Source organism: Stegodyphus dumicola, chromosome 2 (assembly GCF_044657685.1).
Source record: "Stegodyphus dumicola isolate Sdum_Otavi_A_Nest chromosome 2, ASM4465768v1".
In the NCBI taxonomy this organism is placed as follows: Eukaryota; Metazoa; Arthropoda; class Arachnida; order Araneae; family Eresidae; genus Stegodyphus; species Stegodyphus dumicola.
In genome coordinates, this window is record NC_140769.1 from 5,914,781 (window position 1) to 5,934,290 (window position 19,510).

The window sequence follows — 19,510 nt, forward strand, 5'->3', positions numbered from 1 at the left end:
ATTTTGCCCCAATTTTGATGGAGAGCACGAGAGCACCCCAGGGGGATGACGAGTCCAAAGGTCTCCCATCCCTTCTACCAAACCACACGAGAGGACTTTAGGCTCACCGCATATTCGGAGTATCACCCACACTATACATTTACAAACATCCATGCCTTCTCTGAGATGATTCGAGCCCGGGCCCTTCGGCACGGCAGTCAGCGACGCTAAGCACTATACCGGTTGGGCGGTAGTGAAAATGCCTGGTTTAATGAAGTAAAAAAAATAGATTATTCAGTGTAAAAATTCTAAATTCTCCATATAAAAATAATACATTGTTTTATGATTGTAATATACATTCCGAAAAGTCATCGTAAAGGAGTCCTATTTAGAAACCTAAACAACTGTAAAGTATTCCAGAACATGTTTTGTTTCGGTATTATTTTTTTTAGCAAATTCGCTGTTCATCGTTTAGATATTTATTAATGTTCTGGCACTAGTATTCATGAAATTATTTGCTAATCAAAATAGGTGAAACGGTGTTTACTTTTTATTATTAATTTAATAAATTTAGTTATCTAATTAATAATTTGGTTAATCTAAGGAAAAACTAAATAAAAGAAAGGTTTCAGGTAACATTGTACGGTTCCTTACTGTTTTATGTTTTAACTCCTAGAGCTGTAAAAACATGCAGACAAAACAGGAAAGTCTGTTGTTGCTGTTATTGTGACTTATCTCGCTTGTCTGATATCAGAACAAGCGCATGAAATTAATTGTGGCAAGGATTCATGATTGCGCTTGTCGTTGGCAACAGCTTTGGGCACCATACAAATGACGACTTTGCTCAGCTCCGGTCCCAAATTTGAAGGAGAGCACTCGGGGGGACAGGTCCGAGGAACCTCCCAATTCTCTTCCCCTACGACTTTCGGTTGGCTGCATACCCTCATACCTCACAGACAGTCTACCTTACAAACATTTTTGCGGGATTCGAACCCCTACCCTTCGGCACGGTAGTCAGGGTCGCTAACCACTATCCCGGTTGGGCGGCAGAAGAAAGTCTAGTTGCTTAGAAGAAGGCCCGGTCCTATTTCTAGGCATAATAGTACAGTATCAGATGAAAATTTAAAATAAGTCTTTTTACTAACCCATCAGCTTACTTATACAAGCGATACAGTTACAGAATGTAAAAGCCGCTTCTAGCAGGAAAACGTAAAATAAATGTTCAATCAAAGCATTAAATACAAAATTATACACGTTTTTTAAAATTTTGCTAGACTTTCATTATTTCACGAAGCAGTGGCGGCGAGAAAGGCTAAAGCCGATAAAGCAAATCACTAGCAAGAAGAGTAAGAGTGTAACTAATCAGTGATAGCTGCCAATTACTCTTTCCCAAACTCATAGAATCTATACTTAACTAACTTGCATCCTGATGACAATAGATGAAAGTAGAGTTGATAGTACAGAGAAAATAATGATGTAATTCGGTTAATAAGCATAAAATTCTACAATGCAACAGAAATATTCTTTGATACAACCCTATCAAAATAATTTTATTGCCTTTCCATATGACCAAATCAAAAAGCTGTTACTTCTCCACACGTTTTGAAGAACAGCCTTTTTAAAATTTGATACGATGTTATTGACTATAAATGGATCATGCATTTCGTTGGAAATATTGATTATAATATAGAAACTTCAAAATCTTAGACAATAGGAATAATTTTAGAACAGAAAGAAAATTCATATTTACCAGAATCTGCCAACGTCGTGGTGTCCGCTATACTGTAGGGCAGCGTTGTCTCTGGAACATTTCGAGTCTCCCTTAACTCCACCGCAGGGGCAGCAGGAACTATACCTCCAGGACGCGGCCATAGAACTCCTCCATAAGGTAGAGGAAAAGGCTGCTTTCCGGCCCACATGTATTCTGCAAAAGTCTGCCGGATGTCCGCTGGAGAAAGGGGTTTCGCAGTTGCCAACCCAAAAGGTCCGGGCCCTGTAGGTGGCACGAAAGGGGCAGCTGCAGGTGCAAGAGCGAAACCCTTATTAGGCAGAGGAACTACAGGAAAATAAGGAGGCTTGCTGTGAACCACGGCTTCGGTACTACTAGGAACAGAATCAGGCCTGCTAGGATTACGTGGTCGCTTGCTTCCGTCTCCATTTCCTCCACTTCTCGAAACACTTGTGCAACTGATGATCCTCTTTCTGGACCCACCATTGAACATAGCCTTCACGTCTTCCCACGCATACACAACTTCATCTGGTGGAGAGCCTCCCAGCTTGATGTGCCTCCTCCAGGAATTGAAGTTTGCAGCGTCCGGTTGAACATATTTCGAGTCCGGCAAGCGGTGAGAATGGAAAATGAATTTATTGGGTGAAAAAAACAAGCCGCAAAATGTGCACTTGATACACTTTGCCCTTGAGCTGTTATAGCGTGATGGGACAAAGGATCCCCTGCAACCCCAGGCGCACTGATGTATGACGTCGAAAGCGAAGTTGTCAGGTAATTTAGGAGGCCTAGTATCTGCGAGAAAACTCTTGCAAAGTCTTTCTGCTTCCCGTTTGGTTATCAGGCCACATCTCCTCGAAGATACAGGCATGGCACCAGCTCTGCGCAAGAGCTCTAGTTGTACAGGCGTGCACTGAACACACGTAATACCAAGAGCAACCCTCCTATTATGGATTTCGTTGTAGCTGAAGCTCTTGAGAAGTGTATTAGATATCTGAGCGAGGCAAAGTCTCTCGTAGCCATCAATGACTAATGCCACTATAGGCACTCCGTAAAGCATAACACTGCGTACCTCGTTGTTACGGAAACCAGAGAGTGGTGGACCATTGAAAAGAGTTGTCCGATCGTTGGTGGTAGAACTTGGGGTTGGCTGAGATTTTGGAGCTCGAGGATCCTGCAATATAAATGCAACTGAGCATTAGTTTATGAAAATACTGGTTGTTAACTGAGCATTAATTTATGAAAATACTGGAAAATAAGGAAAATTAGTTATAAAAACTGAGCATTAAAATATAAAACTGAGCATTAGTTTATGAAAATACTGGTAAATAATGAAAAGTTTACACTAATTAAACTTTTCATTCCAAGTCAAGAAATAAACGATGTAAAGAGGATAAAAGCATTACCCAATGGCCAGGTTTTAATATTTCTTTTCAGTTACTCATAGTACATGGCAAATATTCTTTGCATTATTTTTCAGCAATAATGATGTTTCTTTGTCATTGTATAAAACGAAGCTCATGTTTTAGCAAAAATGTCTCAGAGTGCCATTTTCAAGTCATGCCAGTAACAAGCAAACGGCAAGTTTTAAGACTGGTGGTTTAACATCCCTTCCACTCATATTCATGCCGATGTTTGTAAGCAGCAATATTGAAATAGGGTTTATGCTATGTGTTCTAGTCGGTGGTTACAGCTGCTTGCAACAAGTAATTAATTGATATGAAACAGAGCAAAAGCCATATATAGTTAGTATAAGTTCAAATTATAAATTGCTGGCTGAAACTGAGCACTTATCACTACTGGATGTTTGAATGCAAGGTTTTATAAAATAATAAAATTATATTTCGAAAGTATTTATTCCTGACATAGTTATGACGTAATTTATTTTGAATTGCGTACTCAGTTTTGTATAATTTTAATTCCTATATAATAAGCTTTAGACAAAAGCTTGGGTTATGGCATTGATATACTGCGTCGCACTCAATGAAGTTAACTTTTTATGAAAGTCGCACTCAATGAAGTTAACTTTTTATGGGGTAAATGTGTTATGTGTAATTCAGATTAAGACAGTGTGTATAATTTAAACAAACCTAGATACCATTGTAATTAAAAGGAAAAAAATATGATGCGGACATCACATGACTTCCTTGTACGGAATTTTAAATTATATGCATTTTTTTGCTGCATTTCACTTAAACTCAATTCCTCGAATTTCATTAGATATATATTTCTCATTTAATTAATTCAATTCTCACTTCGCGGCAAGGCAAAAATACATAAAACCTCAAAATATCTTCATTAAAACGTGAAAGATATGGAAAAACATAAAACCATAAAACACCAAATACAGTTAAAACAATTATAAAACAATTTTTACAATTAAAACTACATTTTCTACACGAAAACGAGCAATTCGGCCAGCGAGCAAGTAACGTTTTCAGTGCACAAAACTAAAACTTTCCTTGGGAAAAAGACATTGCAGGTTCAGAAACTTATTCACTATTATGCTAAGTTTTCAAATATAAACAAATATGACTGTTGTGATTTAAAAAAATTAGGCCTAGCCGCACTTAAACAACTTTTAAATTGTTGATAATTCTACAACTATTGTATGCAGATTAACTAAAGGCGTTAAACCTTAACCGGAGGATAAGAAGGATATAACTCATCCATTTTTAAAGCAAAAATGCACAATTTATCAACGTATAAGAATAAAAAAAGAAATGAGTTCACTGAGCCGAATAACAGAGTGCGGCCGATTGCAACGAAAAAGGAAGGAACCAGAAAGGATAGGCGAACATGATATTTCATTGAAATTTTTACTAAAAGATATTCACACGGAGGAATAGTGAAAAACAGTGCATTCTTACGCGAAAACCGGTAGCTGAATCCATGGCAAAGTGCATGAAAAGTGTAATTAAAAGCTAAAACATACTCAAAAAACAAAAAATATTAAACACCCTTATTTTAATATTTTTATTAAACTTATGCAGTATCCGTCTACTTGTGTGAGTTCATTTTCAGGATGTTTTGAATAAACTGATTTTTTTTAAAAATAAAGATGCTTGAAATAATTTCTTCGGAAACAAACAAGTTTAGAAACGTTAATCAGTATTGAACTCGAAAAAAAATTATTTCGCTATTATTTAACAACTGATATTTGCAAATATAAGCGTCTGAAAACAAATGTGACCCATTGTATCCTGCTTTCGAAAGGAATCAAAATCGTAAGTTGTATGCATTATAACATGTCGCTAAGAGAAATTAAGGAAATGTAAATTTCAAAAGAGCCTTTTTACATTATATCATTTACTTCTTTAATGAAGATAGATTTTGGTGTAAAAATAGTTTAATTAGGCTTCACTCAGTTCTACGAGTAAGGTTTAATGATGAATGACTTTTACAAAAGCAATGGGACATTTTAAAAAAGTAATCACAGCCTAAATTCAGTTAATTTCACACTGCCATAGTGGCAACAAAAACTCGCATTCTATTATCCTGCTGGGAAATCAGTCGATTGATTTTATTTGCTGGTGTACGTAACAGTAGTTGTTTATGTTCCAAATTTTTAACAACTGAAACTTCCGTTTCGCTAATTACAGAAAGGAAGGTCAATTTGCGCCTTTATAAAATATAGCTTCTAATAAGATCTTTTAAAAAATGTCCTTAATTATTTTTAGAAAAACAATGGCGGGTAAAATCCCTTTTATTTAGGAGTTCAGAACAAACAAGCCAAACTCTGCGGAGGAGTATTAATTAAATTCGTCTTCTTTAGTTTTTCGGGCATTAAAAGTGATTAAGGATCGTCCGGTGCAGCCGTCGATTAACATCGTCTGCGTCTAATTACGAGAATTCCGAAAGTTCAAATGGTTATTTATGGTTGAAAAGAATTAATACGCTACACTAATCGTCCACGCTCCAACAATTAAATCGAAGTGAAGAGAGCTGAAATTCTTTAAGCAGAATACCTTGCTCAATGAAGTCTTGGCTTTGCGCCAAATTTCTTCTTTTGGATAATCTGTTGTCTTAAAAGTTGATGATGATTATGAAGTGGAGAAATTTATGGCAAAACATTCACGAGGAAGATAGGGATAAACAATTGTCAGTGAACTGTTAACAGTTTTAATAAAACTGTCGGTTCATGATTACAGTTAAAGTATTAAATAAGTAACCTAAAACCAGAAAGACGCAAATAAGCCATTTTGTGAAAGCTGTAAACATAATAGTAACCAAAAAAATGAAATTAATTTAAATAAAACGTAGATAACAGCATGTAAATGCGAAGTAACGAAAAAAAAAGTCTGCGAAAACATTTATTTTGGAATTATAGATGTCTGTTGAAAACGATCACAAAAGCAAACATTTTCCATAGAATTCATTATACTGCATTTAGTATTTTAATTGATGTAGGATTCATTAAAGTGAATAAATTTTAAGTCTTTAAGAATATTAACCTTCTTTTCAAAACAAATAAAGCGTGAATTAGAGGGGGGGAAATGCCATTTCTTCTAATATGCTACTTTTATGTCTATGATTACATTTATTCCAAATAAGATTTTTTCCCCTTTTTGCTCTTTTTGGGGATAAAAATAAAAAGAACAGCTATAGATACAGGAGAAACAAAAACCGTTGCCATGCTACTAATAAAAACTCTCTCTCGAATTCCTTGAGATAAAGTTCATTGCTTTAGACAATAGATTGGAAAGCTTCGTTTATTAATAATACAGCTGTCTCGGATAACTTATTTATCTGTGAGTTGTTTCAGAAATGCGAGGCATGATGCGGATACATCTTCCGCCTGCATGGCGCTTCTTTTATTCGAAGAAATTCAATATTTTCTTATATATTTACATTTTGTTCTCCCTGCCGTGGCAACTGCGACGGCGGAAAGTTTCGCCTTTGATGATATTTAGAGATTTGTTTTCCTCTCGATTGAATTCGAAGAAGTTAAGAAAAGGAAATAGAGAAGAAGAGAGAGAGGGAAGAAAAAGCATTCTGGCGAGGATAGAAATTCATTTGAATTTCTCTACAATGGAGTTTTAAAAAGTAAGGCTCGAAACTCGTTTCAAAGAAAAAAAAAAAAATCACGAAGATTTTTTTTTTTACTACACTGTATCACATCTTTAAGAAGTTGAGCGGCGATGTGTTTTTTCTTCCGTTTTGATCGAAAAAAAGAACAAGAAAAGAGTTTATGAACTTTTATATATATCTGATTAAACCACAGAAAAGAAAAGAGGGTTGTTTCCCTAAAAAAATCCTATGGAATTGCCGGGGAGACGGGTATTAAAAAATAACTAAAAAAAGAGGCAACAACTGGTATAAAGCTATCTGTGATGATAATCAGAATGTCTTCCTCCGCGGTGGCGTGGTCATTCAGCTGCGCAAAAGGGATTACTCCGCTTCGGAAAATAGTGCACCGGGAATGGGTACGTCAAATCCCTTTTCCTTGATAGACTTCTCAGAAAATCCATGCTATTTCCCTGCTACCCAGTCGCCTAATCTTTCTTCCCGCTCCTCCCTGCCGTTCTTTCGTTTTTTCTTCTATTCTTTTTCTCTTTTAGGGGCTTGAAAATAAGGGGGTCTTGTGATCATATCGAACCATTTGTCGGGCTTTACTCATTATCGTGTAAGTTCTGTTCCAATAAAGTGGTTTCAATTTCTTTCATTGTTACGAGTTCTTTCTCTCCCCCCTCTATACTTTCTTTTTCTCTCTTCTGTTCCATTAACAGGACCATTGGACGGGGCTCACACACCCCCCACCCATGATGCTCCTCAGAATTATACTTTTTTCCTCCTAAGCTTTCTTTCTATCTTGTCTTATTTTAATGGAGAACAGTTCAAACTTTAGGTCTCTCATTAATGTGATTGTGGTAAGAATACTTTTGAAACTTCAATTGTTGTCACCTTAAAAAAGAGGCTTTTCACCAAATTAATGCGGTGGCTTTTGTAGGACTGCGATAACAATGCAAATCAATGCATTTCGATAATGAATTACTAGCAAAACGGAAATAAAAGTGGAACATATTGCGCTATTTTCCTGAATTTCTGGAATGAAAATGGAGCAAAATCAAGTAATGATCACTTCACAAATAAAGTCACTTTGAGAGTTATTTTTCCTGCAAGAAAAGCAATTGATGAAATTTTTTTTCTGTTTTGGGGGACTGATGGGTTTTTTTTTCCCCAAAGTCCAAAGAGCGTTAGCCCAGAAGAGCTATAAATTTCATTTTGTCATTTTGTGGCGTTTCACTTTTTAAATTGTTGCCACCAAATATTATTGGCCTGTATTACATTTAAAGAAATTAAATAATGAAGAATCTGCATAAATGCATTTATGTTTCCCGCATTGTGATAAAACAACGATACCAAGATCATATCCAGTTTGGAATAACGTATGTCTTCACCCGAATATGGGCATCTGGAAGCCCAAATTTGGGATTTGTTTTACTATCTATTTTATATTTTATAAAGCATTTAGGAGTTTTAACGGTTTCAATGCGAACGATGGCAACACTGTACGAAAAAAAAGTTTTATCTCCAGTGCGCTAGATCGTATCGTAAATTCTAAAGATATGCTCTTTTAAGTATTTTGTGATATTGCTTTTGAATTAAATTTTACGTTTTAAGTGCGAAGAACATGATATTTAATGAATTAAGGTAACACACAAAACGTTAAAAAAGCCTCTTCGGGCGTAACATAAAATCTGAAAACTTTCAGTTTTTAAAAAATTTTATTATTTATTTGTTTCCATAGCAAGCTTTCGGTTCAGACATTTTCTTTTTAGATCTCTCAGTTCTTGAATTTTTATTAATTGCGTACGCAGGAAAAATATTATAAATCTATTACTTTAAAATCTTACGTTATTTATAAATATGACATGAAAATTTAAGAGCATTTTAAATTCAAGTTTCATTCGAAGTACGTGGGTGGCAGAACATTCTCTAAAAGTTCTGTAAAGCTGCACGAAGGGTTCATAGTAAATGCGAATCTACGGGCTACTTAAGAGCAAAGCATGCATAATCTTGCAAATTGACAGTATAAAACTATTTCTTAAAAAAAGGCTTTGGAGGAAAATTTTGGTGGAAAAAGTTTCATACAGAACAATACTTACAATATATTCACAGGGATTATTATTATTATTATAGATTCTGTAATAAAAGGCCCTGGAAGAAGTGACAAGACGAAAGCCCAAAACAAAGAACCCACTATAATTGATCGCCAACGTGACAAGTTTCCACACAAGATGGAAGCGCACATGAATAAAACCCCACAGTGATAAAAGCCCCCATTGTTAGGAACCTATAAAGGTGCATATAAATAAAGGATACATGTTTTTTTATCAATATAAAGTGTATTTAGTTTAATAAATGGAGTGTTTAAGTCTGTTCTTTTATGTCTAAAATCTATTACTATTTACATATTTTATGAATACTTTCTTCGTTTTAATAATTATTAAATTATAAACAGAAAAATTTTCGTCGATTTAATAAAGGGAGCAATAATCAACCTTTAAAAGGAAGGAGGGAAAAGCAATTAACGTTTCAGCAAAACTATTGTTTTCTTTACTATATAAGGTGTTACGATGAAATTATTTGCGACAATTACACGTATTTTGTCCAAGAAGCATGAAAAAATTGACCCCTTCTGGTGGTTAGTGTCAGCGACCATCGCCCACAGAACACATCCCTACAAGTCAGTCTCTATGGTACTCATGAAAACAGTTTTTCTTTTTCAAGCAGAGTGCAAATTTGGATGTGCTGCATTCCCACATTGTTCTTACAGGCTTTTTCCTGGTGCTGCAGAGTGCACTTCGTCGTGATGTTATATTCGATGGCCAATGCTTATTTTCTTGAAGACAAATTGCTGCATAAAAGGCTTATGTTTCTTGATTGGAATAACTGGTTTTTTTCACTCTTGGATCACCAAATTTTGGACTCTTAGCGGCAATCGTATTTTCTAATAAAGTATGATATACACTGCGTCGAAAATCCTTATGGGAATATTGCACCATGTCTAGGTCTTTATGTATAATAAATGCATTCACAACACAACAATCGAGAGAATGAAAAGATAGTCTGTCTCACCACTTTTTCTTTTTGCACTTCCGATCTATTTCTAGTCACCTTTCAGACGATCAAAATTGTCAACAAAATTCATATGCTTATTATAGTCAAGCAGAACTTTCGGGCACGGAATATTTGCTTTCATCCATCCTGCTACAAGGGAACTGCAATCTTGAATGAAAACCACTCACATGAGTGAGTAAGACGTTCAATAGAAAAGATGGTTACTGTAGGTAACCACCGCCCTTCAAAGAGCTAAACGTATTTTTGAGACATAACAAAATCAAACTCAAATACTCTAATTATTTAATTGCAATCATGAATGCATTCTATATTAATAAAAACTACGTGCCCTTTTATTCATTTATAGCTTAGCAATATGGGCTCATAGTACATGTGATAAACTTTGCACAAAAGTACTGCGAGCAAAGGCGTTTTGCATTTGAATTCTGAAGAACCTTATCTGGAAAATGTTCGAACACGTTTACGTGCCTTTGGGGCCTCTCTTTTCTCCAAAGAGCTTCCACTTCCGCGCTGTTATGATGTAATCTCTAAAAGTCTAAAATAGATGATGAGCGGCTAACGGAATAACTCAATTCTCTTTAATTTTCTGAAGCCACTCTTTTACGGGCGGAGTCCTCAGTGGCATAATCAATCTGTCCCTATGAAAACTTAATTGTCGCCACGGAGTGTCGTGCTAACAAGATGAGTTATCGGGACCTTCCCCTTCCCTTTACGGAGGATGTCCGGCGCGCCCAGGCCGACGCATTAATTACGGCAGCATTTTAATCAAGATCGCAGCTCATGATTATGACTAGATAGGCGGCGTAATACTCGGGCATTGTTGATGAAGGCACCAGAGATCCACGCATGCGCCAGCATTAACACCTAAGCAACTTAGATTTAATAAATGATATCCTACAGTTAAAGCGCTATTACCTGAGCACAATTTTCTATACTGATTCATTAGATATTTAAAAGCGTATTATGGTACAGTTAGGGACGCAATAGCCCTCGTAATTGTTCATCGAATGCGTGCTGTTAACATTCACGTATATAGTTTCTATTTTAACCGAAGTCATTTATCTTTGAATATGCAGAAATGGATTCTTATCTCTAATCTTAAAAAGTCATAAGATACAAACCCAAATGCCGATTCACATTTGCATCTGGAGTATAATGAATAAGTTTTCTTCTTTAAATACGCTTTTTAGTGTTGAGATTCACGTCTGAAAATAGGTCCCGTCGGATTCACGTAGCACCGAAACGTCCAAAGAACGGTTACAGCCGAAAACATCGCGGACGAAAACGTCGCGGAGAAAACAACGCAAGGCGAAAACGTCGTGCTACAAAACATCGTGGGAGAAAACATCGCAAAGAGAAAATATCGCAATCCTAAAACATCGTGGTACAAAACATCGTCGTCGAAAATAAAGCGGTTCAAAAACTTCGCAATTTAAAAACATCGTCGTCGAAAATATCGTGGTAAAAAATAAAGTATCTACAAATCATCGCGTGACGATAACATCGCAGACATGCTTTTTTCATACATGCTTTTCGCAAACATGCGTTAATAACTGTAAATTGATATTCGCATAATGATTTGTGAGCGCAAAATGTAAAGAAGGATAATTTTTACTTTCACATTTTTTTATTAACTAATAAATTTTTTCTGAAAAAGTAAGAAGGAAACTTGAGCATAGCAAATTAATGCAACTTATAGCAATTAATAGAATTTTAAACTGACATAGTTAACTAACAAAGGCCATTAATAAATCATTTTTTATAAAGTTTTTACTGGTAATTTTTCATGAAAAGTATAATCTATAAGTTGCATTTAATTTTCTATGCTTAAGTTTCCTTCTTACTTTTTCAGAAAAAATTTATTAGTTAATAAAAAATGTGAAAGTAAAAATTATCCTTCTTTACATTTTGCGCTCACAAATCATTATGAGAATATTCATTTACAGTTATTAAAGCATGTATGGAAAAAGCATGTCTGCGATGTTATCGTCATGCGATGATTTGTAGATTCTTTATTTTTTACCACGATATTTTCGACGACGATGTTTTTAAACTGCGAAGTTTTTGAACCGCTTTATTTTCGACGAGATGTTTTGTACCACGATGTTTTAGGACTGCGATGTTTTCTCTTTGCGATGTTTTCTCGCACGATGTTTTCGTCTTGCGTTGTTTTCTCTGCGAAGTTTTCGTCCGCGATGTTTTTGCCGCGATGTTATCGGCGGACACACAAAGAACGTATCGTTCCTTCTGTTACCATTTTACGTGCATTTAGAACGTTCTACAAGTCGTGCTAAAATGATAACTGCCACAACTGAGTTCCTAAGCTTGTACATTTCAATGTACAACATTGTACTTTTTGAAATGATCCCGCATGTATTATAAAGTATGTTCTACACCACCGGTTCTCAAACTGTGGTACATGTACAATGATGGTACATTACAATATTTTTAGAGGTACAATTTTTACAGAAAAAAATTAAATGAATGTAAAATTGCGCCCCTTTTAACATTTTGTTTTAATCTTTATTTTTCAGAAACATATATATTTTTCAAGTTTTTGACTTTTACGGCTCTAGCTTTAATGTTGAAACGACCACTTTTGTCAAGAGCTTCCAACAATTTCTCGACGTTACGATTTCCAAGAATCGCAGTGGCACTCCAGTATACTTTATAAGGTATTTCTTCCACCTTCCTAGCATGCTTTCGTGGTGTAGTGGTTCTGCACGCTGGGCCGGTATTCCAGAGGTCCGTGGTTAAATTCCTGGGGAAGGCGTAGCTAATTTTTCATCTTGCCTGCTTAAAAAAAATACCTAATGTCTCTACAACTTATTTATATTTTTTTGTAATGTAAAAGTTTCATTTACGAATATAATTAAATAATCTAAATTTAAAGGGTCTTATTTTTTATTATATATACACTCCATTTATTTATACACTTCATTTAGGATGTATTGATTTTTAATGGAGACATGCTTATATGGTGGTACATATGTTTTTGCTTCACATTTATGCGGCACAAAATTTTAAAAGTTTGAAAACCCCTGTTCTACACCATGTTGAAAGTGGTGCGAGTTACAGCCATATTCTTAGGACACGCATTTCAACTTACAACACTGGTACTTCTCGGAATGGAATGATCATTAATTTTAAAATCCGTTATTTTAGATCTCAGTTTTCTACAAATTTATTGGTTTTGTTAAAACTTAAGCATATTAGTTAACTGTTTAGTTAACTGAAAGGCATATACGAAAGATTGAGGTCTCAAAAGGTTTTCTTTGGCTTACTCTTTTTTTTTATCTCTTTTTATTATATAGTTGTAAGGATTATGTTAATTTTATTAACGGTTAAATTTTGAGTTAAAGTTCCTTTCCTATCGATTCTTAGCTTCAACTTCCCACTTCCGGCCAGAACGTAGTTTTAGAATCATGTCTGAATGCATAATGAGGAAGAGCGGTATTTAACCACGAAATTCTTCGGTCTTAGGGAGAGAGATACCAGGTATCCTGTCTGCACGCGTCCGTCTTTTTACGCTCTCTTAAGCTATTATCACGCTCGGCCGTCGTTTAGACCCTTGATAGCTTCGCAGTCTATTAACGTTAAGGGGTCAACTCTGTTAGAATTTTGATATCTTCGGCTATACCTCTTTAGTTTAGTTAATTTTTAGTATCTAAGGTTCAAACCGAAGCGTCGGCTTTATTGTACACTCCAAGACGGAGTTTTGTTAAACTTTAGTTGGAATAAAAAAAGGGTTAGTTTACCCTTCTATCTTGTTGTTTCCTGTGAGACGAACTCAAGCGATTATTCGCTTATCAGTTCTTAAGATTCCATCAGTAACTTAGAATAACACAGTGAGGAACTCTACATAGTAAAATTTGTTTATACTGGTGTTTTAACGCTTAAGTTTTGAACTGATGCTTTCAAAATAATCTATCCGTACTATTAAAATCTATGCGCGTCTGTTTGTTTGTGGCATTATATCCACCGGAACGGCGGAGAGTTCAGTTTCCAGAGAGGTACTCCTGGATTCCAAACATTCGTGGGAAACCGTTTCGACCAGTCTCATTTTCGTACGATATTAATCAGCCGAGATATTAATTGAAAACTCTGAAAATACCAGATGGGTTGTTTTTTCTTTATATGCAGAAGCTCCCTTGACAGCGCTCTGACAGTATTTCGACATACGACAGTTCCATACAAATCGAAAAATGGGACACTTCCGCATAAAAGAGACATTTGTGCGATGAATAATGGCAATTTCTATAACTTAGTGACATTTACGCAAAAATCACGCCTTGGTTTCTTTTCGATAACGGACAACAGCGTTTTTGATTATGAATTTGTTTTATAAAATTCTAAGCTGTTGAACTACAAAAATATAGATTTTAGCAAAAAATGTTATGCTTAAAGAATGAAAAATACTTTTATGGTACATTTAAAATTGTGCACGTCTTTGGATACCCTTGATAGAGTATTCGCTACTTTTATTTTATTTTGCAAACGCATAGTGAATGCACAGAAATTAAAGATTTGCACATGCCGAAAATGAAAAATATGAAATATGTAAGGGTATTTATGGATATGCTTGCAAAAAGCCTTTAACAATACGTAACCATTTTTTAAATTATTTATAAATGCATCTGAAATGAAGGATTTACTGATTCATAAACTCCTGTAAAAGCTGCTGTGAAGAAATCTAATTATTAAATGTATTATCTAAATATATAATAACTTAACATTGTGTAAGGATTATGTTAATTTTATTAACAGTTAAATTTTAAGTTAAAGTTCCTTTCCTGTCAAATTCTTAACTTCAACTTACTACTTCCGGCCAGAACGTAGTTTTGGAATCTTCCTGAATATTTAATGAGGAGGAGCGGTATTTAAAACACGAAGTTACTTACTGAGTCAGAGAGAATCAGAGTTTCTGATTTACGCGCGTCTGCCTTTTTGGCCACTCTCTCTCTCAAAGCTGTTATTACGCTCGGCCGTACACAGGCCCTTGCTAAGCTTCGCAGTCAAATAAGTTAAGGGGCCAACTCGATTTGAGCCTTGATAGCTTCGGCTGTACTTCTTTAGTTAATCTTAGTTTTAATTCTAAGTGTTTTAATTTCAATCCCAAGTGCGGGCTTTGTTTGTACACTCCCAGGCGGAGTTTGTTGAATCTTATTGGAAAAATGAAGGGATAGAAGGTTGGTTACCCTTCTATCTTGTTGTTTCTTTTCGCCGAACTTAAGCGATTATTCGGTTGTCAGTTCTTAGATTCTTCACATCCAACATTAACTTAGAATTCCGAAGTGAGGAACTCCAGAATTGAATCATAAACATAAAGTGAAAGCCTGTTGACAAATATGTTTATAAAACTATTTAAGCAGTACTTGTTCGTACTGGAAAGCAATCTTTTAAAAGGTATTGTAAAGCAAATTCTATGAGATGCGTACTTAAGGAAGTAATAAAGAAGAGTTTTAGAATATATATTGTTGAAACTAAGGGTAAAAAATCTAATCAGAATAATTAAAAGAATTATTCCCTTACATTTTATAATAACTCAGTTACAAGTTTTAAATAATATTTTTTAAAAAATCCTTTTTTTATTCCCTTTCAGAAATATTCTGAGAAAGTTAAGTGCATGAAAAAACACCAATATTTAACGCATTTCTCTATTAAAATAAAAGGTGCTCTAATTTGAAATGGACCTAATAGAGCATTAATTATAAAGTAACTTCGATTTTTCGATTTAAAAGATGCCTCAGAAGCTAAAAAATCATGTCATATCTGAGAAAGTATTTTAAGAAGAAGCTTTAGAAAAGAAATAATGCGTAAGTTTAATATTAATAACACAATAAACTTTAATCTTAATTTTTGTAATCCTTAATCAAATAAAATCGAGTTACCTTAATTTTTTTAATACAATCAAAGAAAACTTGTGTAACTATTTCATTCAAATTTAACCGTTCTGAGCAAATTGTTCTGTGAAAAGTATAGCATTTAATTCTGTTCAGAACGTAATGTTGTTTGAAAATGTATTCTTTTCGCATACTTAGGACTCTGAAATATTGTAGAAAAAGAAAATATATACATTTATGTGTGTATTTACAACGTAATTGCAAAATATTTACATCCAATTGTGTCAAAACCCATTGGTCCCTTGATAGTAAGTTACTGAATGTTTTGGTCACCACGTAGGGATCGCCACTGCTTCAAAGCAGTGCAATGGAGAAAACCGGTTAGGGCCCCTTCTTAGTACTTCCTACCTCCAAGGAAAATGCTAATTTTCGCAATCATTTCTCCGAGTGGCAACAGTCTCACGCGTTGGAAATCAAAATTCTTTATTTCAAAAAGTTTTGCCAGTGGTCGCTTTCAAGTAGTAGAATTTGTTAATAAAAAACTTATAAGTTTTACAAAATATGAAACGAAAATAGCATTGCCAAACATTAAATGTATTATTGTTATGACAAGCGAATAATCGCTTATTGTTATTATATGAGGTAATATTCTGACGTTGAAGAAAGCAAGCGATGGCATGGGACGTTAATGTATGTCGAAAAGTTTTCGTTAATGTCAGCATTTTAAATAAATAGCTGCTGTTTTCAACTTTTTTGTTTAAGATTAGGGTAACTGACACGATATATTATTGTCACATTAATTCTTTTACGGATATTGAGAAAATGTTTTTATATGGCATTGAATTTAAATCATGATGTCATACATAAGAACCTGAATTGTCAAAAGTTTTGTTTCCTGGTCTGGCAATAAAAAAATTATTAGTCCAAAGGGATTTGAATTCCGAAGGACTATTAGTTTCGTTTTGGCATTTTGCGTCGGACTCATAAATGTCGGTTCACTTTTCAAACTGTTGCCACAAAATGTTAGAGTCCTGCATTATATTTGAAGAAATTAAATAATGAAAAATCTGCATAAATGTATGTATATTTCTCGTATTGTGATAAAACAACGGTACATAGAGTCATCGAATTTTGAATAACGTAATCCTCCAACGAATATGAGCATGTGGAAGACCAAATTTGAAATTTGAAATTTGTTTTATGATCGATTTCCTATTTTTTAAAACTTTGACGAATTTTTGATTAACAAACTCAAGGATTTCAAAGCGAGCAATTGCAACGTTGTGCAGAAAAAACATTTTTATCTCCAGCGCGTGAGTCTCTGTATCGGAAATTCTAAAGATATGCTCGTTTTAAAACTATTTTGCGATATTGCTGTTGCACTGGATCTTATGGTTTAAGTGCGAGGAACATGATATTTAATAAAGAAAGGTAACACACAAAATGTTAAAAAACGCCCCTTTGGACGTAATTTAAAATCTGAAACATTTCAGTTTTTTTTTTTTTTTTTTTTTTTTTTTTTTTTTTTTTTTTTTTTTTTATGAATTTATTGTTGCTTGGAAAACATGAATTGATTCCATTCGCATTGAAATGTTTTATTTTCTTTTCAGAAGTACATAGAACTCATGAATTTTCCTTTGGTTGCAGCCCCTTCATCTGGTGGGCTTCGTTACTAAATATAAGCTTTGTGCCCATTATGCTAAGGCCAATTCATTATTTTGTCGGTATCGGTTGCATATCTTTGCCCATCTTACATCGCGCCCATGGTATGCTGGTGCAGACCTTCTGTAGAATCAATCTCTGGTAGGGAACGAACGAATGTGAATTAATCCCTTACGAAAATGTCTTGCAGAATTCTATAAAAAATGCATTTTTAAAGTGCTTCAGAATTCTTTAGAATTATGGCCAAGTTTTGTATACATTAGGTCAGACATTGTTCTACAGAATTCTTTAAAATTTCAGAGGAAGCTTCTATACAATTACGTAAATAAAATAACTATATGGATATGTAAGGATATGTGTACAAAATATACTATAAGGATATGTGTGGGCATTCCAAGGAGATCTGCTCAGAGATGCTAAAAAACCATGTATAGAAATTCTGTATATCCACGTAACGAATCGTATATATTGTATATAGAAACAGATAATAAAATTCCGCTGGAAATATCAGATCCAGGTTTATAGAAGACAGACTTTTGGCGCTTCCGTTTTTCTGGAAAAGATCCTACAAAGTCTTTCAAGTATTTAAAAGTATTATGAAATCTCAAAAATTTATTTTGAGGTTAAAAAAGATCAGTTAAATTTTGTTTTTGAATAAAACTTTTTAACCTTATCTAAATTTTGAATTATCTGTGATGAATGGATTGGGGGGAAAAAGCTTTGAGAACAGATACGATTTAATAAAATAAACACATTTTAAATAGTTGTTAAACGGAATTAATATTGAGGAATTAATTCAATTTAATTTAAGATACATTTCTATCGAATTCTTTTCTGTGAAAACTATAAAATTTCTGTTGTGTTTAACAAAAAAGCGTTTCTGTAGAAAATTTATTTATAATGTTCTAGAGCAGTGATCCCAAAGTAGTCCCCACAGACACCCAGAGGTGCTCAGTATCATTCAGAGGGGTCCATGGAAAATTATAATTGAATTGGGGGTCCCTGACCAATGTCACGATTCAGCGTAAGGTTTAGTATGAAATAATAAAATTGTGATCTATTTTTATTATTATTGAAATTTAAATAAATAATAATAAATAAAATATTAGTAACATTTACGCCCTGAGTAAAATATAAATATAGATAGGTGCTTAAACTACAGTATTAGTATAACAACAAAATAATAACGAAATAACAGTAGTATAAGAATGAGAGTTCTACACCTGTAGGGTCAGAGGAGTGGCAGATGCATCGTTCAACGTCATCAATGACATCACACCAAAGGGCGTAGCCAATGACGTCACGAGCTGAGTTTAGTTGTTTTAGGCTGCTGGTTGAGTTGTAAGACTCCTGCTTCTCATTTAAATTTAATTTTTCAAAATTGGCAACTGGAAATATTTTCTGCATCTTAATTTTGATGATATGATGATGCTGCCCTCTGTTGATGAAAAAGTTAATTAAATGCTTTATAAATATATATTCAAGCCTGGTGTTAAAATTATTCAATGCGTGACACTGAAAACAATATAAGAGAAAAAATATAAAAAAGACTTCCCCTTAATGACAATTCATCAGGTCATGAGAATGAAAGTGTAAGATAAATTTTTATTACTCAATTTTGTTCTGATACTTTTATCCTTTCTAGTTTTCCCTGAAATTTAAAACTTATTTCTTAGGTTTTCTATTTATAATAACATATTTGTTTACTTTCAAATTTTTAATACTTAACGTTTTTAATTTGTAATATTTTATTTAATTTCCACATATTACTTTTTTTTCATATCTTTTATAATTTTTAACTTACCCCTAATTTTAACTTTTATATTATATTTCCCAAACGTAATTATTCTCGTACATGCAGTCTATCTGTTACATTACTTAATTTTAAATTGAATTTCGCACTTTTTTTTAATGCTATAGTGTTCAATATATTCTGAATTTTAACTTCATTTACAATTTACCTTTAAAATTTACAATTTACCAACATATAAGAATTAATAAAACTGAACTCACGGAGCCGAGTAACAGAGAGGGTATATATATGTATTTATATACCCACTCTTTTTTTATTTTTTTTGTTGACGATTCGACCAAAAAGGGAAGTGCACAACTACACGTTATAACAGTACTATATACAAAATTTCAACGTTCTGAGGCTACTCGTTTTTGAGTTATGAGAGATACATATATACATATGTATGTACATATGTTACAG

At 34.0% G+C, this 19,510-nt stretch overlaps 1 protein-coding gene across 4 annotated transcripts in view; it reads right to left on the bottom strand.

The window, feature by feature from the left end:
- Positions 1-19,510, bottom strand: part of fuss (SKI family transcriptional corepressor fussel) — a 337,279-nt gene that overhangs the window by 152,170 nt on the left and 165,599 nt on the right. For all 4 annotated transcript variants that reach the window (XM_085810407.1, XM_085810406.1, XM_035356880.2 and 1 more), the window contains exon 2: positions 1,730-2,879. In XM_085810407.1, the coding sequence (XP_085666533.1) occupies positions 1,730-2,765 (1,036 nt within the window). In that variant the 5' untranslated portion in view covers positions 2,766-2,879. The remainder of the gene's footprint in view (positions 1-1,729; positions 2,880-19,510) is intronic.